Here is an 8436-nt window from a genome sequence, read left to right as displayed (position 1 = left end):
TTAGACGGAGTTGCTCGGCCGGCGATTCTATTTATAGGATATGACAGCTACGGCTAGATATTTTTGGGTTCTGGCCGTGACGGATCCTGGCCGTTAGATTTGAGGCTGTTAGCGGCTTGAGTACAGCCAGGAGATAGCCGCGTGCATGAGAAAAAGTGACCAATCCGATTAATGTGATTCATTTGCCTATGACTTTAATCGATTTTTTATTTTTATTTTTTTATTTTTAGCTGAGTTTGGCAAAGGTCTACATCTTGTGATTTTAAACTTAGTTCTTGACAGCTTTTTTATTATTTTATATTTTAAATTAGTAATTACAATCATAATTTTTATTTTCTCATTTTTAGTAGCTTTCAAAAAACAATTTATGTTGAGAAGTAATTTTTTTATTATAATTTAAAAAGTTATTTTATTGCATTCAACAATCAACAATTATAAGAGAAACCAAATCAAAAAGCACACGACCACACTGGCCCCTAAGAAAAAACTAACCCAAAAAGTAGTCTTCATCAAGAATAGTAAGCAATTTTTGAGGTGAATACAAAGAAATCCCTTCCCCAAACTTCCACAAAAAACGTCCTTATATAGCACACTGAGCACAATAATGAGCTGCTTTGTTGCATCTTCTAGGTCTATGCATAAACACCACTGAGTTGAACAATTTCAAACAGTTGAACTGACGCCATACTGCATCTAACTTTTCCATAAAGCATTCTTACATGATTTTTGCATATGTGAAATAATTTTAAGCTATAACTCCGTAGGAATAATCCCTTTATATACACGCCACAAGAAAAACCTAACCCGTGGGTTGAGTTTGAGTTTATATACTTGAGTTATTGGATCCTCCAAATCAAATTGCATATTATAAGCCATAGATGTTATGGACATACCAATAGGACTTTTAGTAAGCTCCATACAATCGCCTATTTTATCCAGATGAAATGAAATTTCAAAAATCTTGTTCACCATTTCCTCCCCAAACAATTTTTTTTTTTATTTGAAATTTATGTGCTAAAAAATTGCTTCATAAAATAATAAAAAATTTATCTCAAACAAAATCTATAGCTTCATTTGGGATGGCTTTTGACCATTATTTTTTTTACTATTTTCAATAAATTTTCATGCTAAAAATTTGTTGTAGAAAACAGTCTTAAACTGTAATAACTAAAATATGTAAAATAAATTTATTTGAAAAATATAAAAATTCTTAAGTAAAGCGTTTTGACGCTGAACTAGTAAGCGCTGCGGCATTTGGTCATGAATAGCATATATATATATCATTGCCTCAGTCCACCGATTCCCGCACTTGGTTACTTGGTCAAGAAAAAAATTGAAGATGGGAAGAAGAGAGAGGGAGGAGAAAGATCTTTAGATCATATTTGTTAGTCATTCATGTTACATATTTGATATATTTATTGTAAGTGACTAATCTCTCACTTATGTTTTCAATTATTTTCATTTTTATGAATTTTATCTCTCATAAATCTGCAAAAAATATATTATCTACTCATTTCATAAGCTGTCATCATGCAAGTTTAGATATGTTATATATTTGATTATTCTAAATGTTTATTGTATTTTAAATGAAGAACTAAATTAGATGAGATACATGATATAATAACCCCACTTGATATTATATTTGTCCACTTGATTCACTGATTGTGAGTCATAAGAAGCTGGAGATTGATTGAAATTTATAAAGAGCGGGGCAATAAATTCACGTGATTCAAGAGAAATTATAAGGAGTACATTGATTGGGAGTATAAGTGCAGGAGCATGATACCTTTAAGATGCACTCATTGAATATTTGAATACTAATACCAGCACTGCTACGAACACTGTACTGATATTGTGACTGTTATTAATACTATTTTACATTATTGATCATGATACTAATATTGTTACTTCCATAAATATCGTTGACTATTATTGATATTGTGACTGATAATGTAATAGATTGAGATGTGACGAACTGTAGAAGGATAAATTGATATATATAATATGTATATACATTAATGCATATATTTTCTTATATGATTTATAGCTTATTGTTCTCTTTTATCTTGCATTAATTTTATCATAACGTGGTTTTATATATTTTTAGGAAATGATAAGGATCCTATGATATGAGGCTCATGATAAGATATAAAAATAATCATATTTTCTTTTTCTATTTTTCATTGATAAGCACAAGTTAAATGGTTAAAATGGAAGACAGATGTAATTCTTCTAATATAGATTTTGGAATGTGACACAAACGAAGCATAAATTTAATCGATTCAACCCCATATGAAAATGTAAAGTTTTAAGAGTATGAGATTACTATAATTTTTTATAAATATGATTGTGAAGTTATTATGAGAAAAATATTATTTTTTTTTTCAAAATTGATGATGCGGGGAAATGGATCAGGGACAGTGGTGCAAGGTCATTGGAGACGACATGTGGCGATGAATCATAAGTTCATAACTCGACTGATTCAAATAAATTTAAAAACATTAGAAATTATTTTCTTTTGGTTTTATGATTTCAAAATGAAAGAACAATAATTAATTCATGTGGAGTTAAAAAAAAACTTAATTTTTTTTACATAAAAATAAAATTAATCAATTTAGATAGGATCATTACCTTAGAATATTATTTATTAAGACCTTAGCTGTTCAACATCTTTTTTTATTCTCCATTAGTGATAAAAATAAGAAGTCACCAACCAAATGCTAATGCTTTATATATTATTAGTTGTTTTTTATAAAATTTATAGAAAGTAATAAGAAAATTTTGGTAACAACTAATTAAATGTTTGTCTTTTAACATCTTTTCTCATAATATGAGAATTCTTAAGAGTATGAACTTAGCGCATGTTTGGGACAATTTTCTGACAGCTTTATTTTTCAGACAGTAATCACACTTTCGTTTGAATATTACTTTCTTAATTTTTTCTCGCTACAAAATTTTTGTAGTTGGAAGATATCTTATCCAATCAGTACTACTAATATGTGGAAGTTGTAAAAGGGTTGTTATAAATCGAAAAAAAAATTATAATACTTACGGAGCCTTCAAAAAAGATTTTTTTTTTTTTTTTTTCACAATAACTTCACAACCACCTTCATAAAAATTATATGCTAGAATTTTGAAAATTATAAAACGAAATTCATTACGGCATCTTCATAACTAAAATAATACAACAAACAATGATATTAAGGCTTTATCCTACTATGTGGGGTCAGCTACATGAATTTTTTTTTCTTCATTGTGTCATATTAAGAGTCAAATTCTAATTTAAATCTAATAAAAAAAGATCAACTTCATAATTATAAAGTATCTAATATATAATCATCTTAATCTTGCTTTATGCTAATTTTCTCTTTGACAAATAATAATAATACATGAATAAGAAAATATTATAATATAGTAATAATGATAATGCTAAAAAATACTAAGAAAATCACAAGTGTGAAATTTTATGCGCGTTACTGAATAATTGAATGAATTTTAACAATCATTATATATGAAATTATCTGATCGTAAAGAATTCAAGCATTTTATATGAAATTTATGGAATTAGCTCTGAATAATGTGAACTCTATTTTTAATAAATTTATAGTCTTTGGGGTATTTTTAATGTGACAAAATAAGTGATACTATGAATTTCTTGACTCGAGTTTAGATTGATCTAAATCAAACACCTAAAAGCATAGTTGAAAGATGCTCTAGACTATTAAACAGACCAAATGTTCTCCTAATCATGCATGCTTATAGTTGAATTGAGTTTATCGACGAAACTAATCCGACTAACCTAAATTAAACAACTTTGAAATTATAATGTGCGGTAAAAAAGAATGATCATTCTCTAGTGAGTGTCAAAATGATCATAATACCCCATCTAAATATCTATTAAAGGATTCATGTTATGATTATTTGACAAGTTTTACGTTGGTTATTGATTACCTAATACAACCCTCTATTTTTCTCATACAGGACTTGGGACCTTGCAATGACAGTGTTACCCCTTATAAATATCTATAAATTGAAAAAGTTTTGCAGATTAAGGAGGTCGGGAATGAGGCCCTAAGAAAGGTTATAGTTGAGAAAATCAAGAGCTTTCTCTGTAGCATCAGATGTCTATCATCAATTATTGACCAATATTGATTCTTGTTGCTGCCACCAAGACAAAATGTATGTTATCTCCAATAATATCAATACTCGACATCATCAATAATGCTACCAACTATCATTACTAGCAAAGCTAATGTATGCCATTCCCAATGACATCGACGACACCCCACATCGTAACATGTTGATGCCCACCATCACCAATAAAGTTGTTAACTAACATGAACACCAATTATACTGATCATCGTTATCTTGATGATAACTTCGACGCTTCAAGATATCTATTATTTTAATCATATAAGTCATCTTTCATAATTTATGTGTATTAAATTAATCAAATTCATTTCAACTGAATCAAGCTTGTGATTTTTCCCTTTTAATTTTTTTTTTTCACCAAAAAAAAAAAAAAATCATATCCTTAATTAGTCACACAATTTATCTATCTACGTATATGTTTGATTTTCATATAATATTAACGCGATAATTTCTTTCGCTACTACAATAAATATAATACTTATTAAAGAAATCAACTAACAAAACACATTAAAATATTTTATATCATGAGTGTTATGTCCTGGAATATTCGTAGTGGTGGAGAAATATAAATTTAGCGTCCTAGCTGTGCATGAAAATCAAGCACACGAACATGTAAGATAGAATGGTGCAACATTCATAAGAGACACCAAAGTTTTTACGTAGAAACTCTTGAAAAGAGGAAAAAATCATGAGGCTTGCTCAGTCTAAATGAATCTACTAATATTTGTGGTTGATTACAAATAATGCCCATCATCAAAGGAGGGTGTTGGTTCAATGAAACAAATATACATTGTAGAGAGAACATTACATAGTGAGAGAATGACAAGAAAGCTATTATCAAGAGCATGTTATCATGCTTGTTTGGTTGGTAGGGTCATAGTCGGATGATAATGGCCATAAGGACCATAGTTGGCTGACAACAAAGGTTAGAAGGACCTTGGTTAGGCGATGGTGGTCAGAAGAACTGTAATTGGCGAGCAACAAAGGTCGGAAGTACCGTAGTTGGGTGACGATGGTCGAAGGGATTGTAGTTGAACGACAGTGGTTGGAAGGATTGCAGCCAGACAATGGTGGTCAAAGGGATTATAGTCAGTGACGATAGAGGTCAAAAAGGACTATATTCGACATACAGTGATGGTTAGAAAGATTGTAGTCTGTCAATGTTGTCGGAGGGACTGTAGTTGGCGGGTGATAGAGGTCGGAAGGATTATATTTGGTAGGCGAATTAAGGTGATCAGGAGGACCATAATAGGGCGATGGAGGTCGAAAAGACCGTAGTCATGCAACAGTGGTCGAATGAACCGTAGTAGATGAGCGACAGTAGAGGAAGGCTCGTTAATGGCTGCAAAATAGAGGTCTGATGGCAATGGTCCGGGGGATATTAACTAGGAACAACCTGGTGACATGGATTCAATGATGATTGTGCCGGGGTGACGCTTTAGGATTCTTTAACCCTTATATATCTTTTCTTCTCCCTCCTTCCTTTTTCCCCCCTCAGGTAAAGAATGAGATGTTATTTATAATTTTTTGATAGTGACATCTTAGTAAATATGGAGAAGTTCTAAGATAGATTTGGAGTGTTCAATCAGACGGCTCATAGTAATTCCCTTGATCATAAAGTGTATTGAGCATTTAATAATGACTTCAAAATTCGGCTATCTTAGGCTTGTTGGATTCATCTCGTAGAGCTGCTCGACTTGACTAGAAGCATGACATATTTTGATATTATTTGATCATTCAATTAATGCTTTGAAGCTTTCAAGAGTGCTTTGTTTATTTGATTTGGGCTCATCTATGCTTGAATTGAAGTGAATTTTGTGTTATTGAGTTCATCTGCTCGGGATGTTCAATTTGACTATGTACTTGCTTTTTTTTTTTTAGTTTGAACGATTTTTTTGGTAACAATAATGAGAAGCATTCATTTATAATAACTTCAACAAAATATTAAATTTTAAATCACATCACATGATAATAATTATTTTTAATAGAATTTTTTTTTTTCTCATAACGCGCTGTTGACTTTTAACTGATAGAAGGTTTGAGTAACAAAAAATTAAAATTAAGAAAAAAAAATATAAAATAAAGGTTCAAACAAATATATATATATATAAATTACTGAATCAAACATTGGAAAGCAGACCACAAAGAAAATCAAAGAGGTCGGCTTTGTCCGGCAGATTTTGTCCCTTTCTTTGTACGCTATGTACTGCTTGGCCAGCAAGTTTATATTAGCTAAGGGTATAATTAGAAGAAAAATTATTACTTGAAGTGTCAGGATTCATCTGGAGGTCATTTAGAACGCACCACGTTACCCAATGTATTGACGTATTTGGAGACCAATTCGGACTCGTCATGTCACTCAATGCACGATGCATTTGGTGACATGGCATGTCCGAAATGCCCTCCAGATGAGTCCAGACACCGCATAGAATAATCTCTCCAATTAGAAATGGTGGGTTGGGTTAAGATCAAAATCGAAGTTAACCATACCCGGATGTACTCAACTCGAATATGAACTGTTTATCATGTTGATCAAAGTATTTGACTAATTTATTAGAAAAATTTCATATATTTTTTTTTAGATCAATGCGATGCAACTAATCTAAATATGACATGTTTAATCTCAAAATGACATACTTAGCCCAAATCAAACACTGTTAATTCAAAATTGAATGATAATTCAGTCAATTTTTTAGTTTATTTTAAGTTTTGGGTCAACCTGAATACAGATTTCTTAAGTTTGGTTCAAATCAGAGTGTTGGGTAGAATCAAAAAGATTACTAGCAAATATATTATAATAATTTTGCATAACAATTTTATAATTATTTTCATAAAAAAGTTATAATTATCTTAAAAGTCTCTTACAAATTATTTGGAATAGCTGCAGCTTTTTATAAAGTGATTTTAAAGTAATTTTAAATTTGTTGGTAAAAAATAATTTCTTGGCAAAAAGTTTTAAAATGCATCTCTAAACAAAAAAACCTTTAAATTAATTTTAGTTTATGCCAAAGAACTAAAATACAAAACTCATATATTATTTTCTATCTTACCCTTCTACTACCACCATAGCCAAACAACCCCTATAAAAACCCCACCTTTCTCCCCCAAATCCACCCAAGCATGGCACCTCCAACATCCCCTCTCCTCCTCGTCCTCTTCCTCCCCCTCCTCCTCCACTCCTCCTCCACCTCCGCAAAAGTACCTCCTTCGGAAACCTTCTCCTACACCAACTCCGGCGAATTCGGCCCCTATATCGCTGAATACTCGGCCACCTACCGCTTCCTCCCGATCGCCTCCTCCCCTTTCCAACTCTGCTTCTTCAACACCACCCCTTCCTCCTTCTTCCTCGCCCTCCGCCTCGGCACACCCCGCTCTGAATCCATCTTCCGCTTCGTCTGGACCGCCAACCCTTCCCGCCCCGTCGCCGACAACGCGGTCTTCTCCCTCCTTGCCGACGGTGATCTTCGCCTCACCGACGCCGACGGCTCCCTGGTCTTCTCCTCTAAAACCGCAGGAAAAGACGTGAAAGGTCTCCGCTTACTCCCCAACGGTAACATTGTGCTTGTCGATACGCGGGGAAGCTTTTTGTGGCAAAGCTTCGAACACCCTGCGGACACCCTGCTTGTTGGCCAGTCGCTTAACGTTGGTAAGAAGCTGGTGAGTCGACTCGGTGGATACAGTCTCGCGGTTGAGTCCGGCGGACTCGCGCTTTATATGAATAAGATCGCCGGCGGTAAGCCGCTTCTGTATTCAACCGGCGGTGGGATTATGAGGATCACCGGAAGTGAGCTTAAGTCGGTGATGTTCAGAGCTGACCCGCAGGTTTGGATCAATAACTCATAAATTAAGAGAAAGTCTCGCGGTTAAGTCCGGAGGACTCGCGCTTTATATGAATAAGATCGCCGGCGGTAAGCCGCTTCTGTATTCAACCGGCGGTGGGATTATGAGGATCACCGGAAGTGAGCTTAAGTCGGTGATGTTCAGAGCTGACCCGCAGGTTTGGATCAATAACTCATTAATTAAGAGAAATATTTTTTTAATAAAATAAATTAGTATTTTAATATATTAATATTTATTTGTTTTTTTCATAAATTAATTAATAAGCCGAATAGTTTATATTTTAAAACGACGGATTTTAAAATCTATTTATATTATGATTTTGCTCAGTTTTAAAAATTGGATCGGACCAAATCAGTCAGAACCAACATGAATCTTCGGTTCAACCTGGAACTAGCAAATGGTTTTGATTTTCAAAAACTGGCCGGTTAAAAAACAGAACTGCTA

General features: G+C 33.0%; 1 protein-coding gene across 1 annotated transcript; it reads left to right on the top strand.

The window, feature by feature from the left end:
• Window positions 1–7272: 7272 nt before the first annotated feature.
• Window positions 7273–7995, top strand: LOC110116520 (epidermis-specific secreted glycoprotein EP1-like). Its single transcript, XM_028697727.1, has one exon. The coding sequence runs from the start codon at window positions 7273–7275 to the stop codon at window positions 7993–7995; it is 723 nt and encodes a 240-aa protein (XP_028553560.1).
• The last annotated feature ends 441 nt before the right edge of the window (window positions 7996–8436 follow it).

Source organism: Dendrobium catenatum, unplaced genomic scaffold, assembly GCF_001605985.2.
Source record: "Dendrobium catenatum unplaced genomic scaffold, ASM160598v2 fragScaff_scaffold_993, whole genome shotgun sequence".
In the NCBI taxonomy this organism is placed as follows: domain Eukaryota; kingdom Viridiplantae; phylum Streptophyta; class Magnoliopsida; order Asparagales; family Orchidaceae; genus Dendrobium; species Dendrobium catenatum.
This window is presented reverse-complemented; position numbering and strand designations above follow the sequence as displayed.

What these genes read in the sequence shown, in the direction of transcription:
- LOC110116520 (XM_028697727.1), top strand. Translation starts at nt 7,273, where the DNA reads ATGGCACCTCCAACATCCCCTCTCCTCCTCGTCCTCTTCCTCCCCCTC.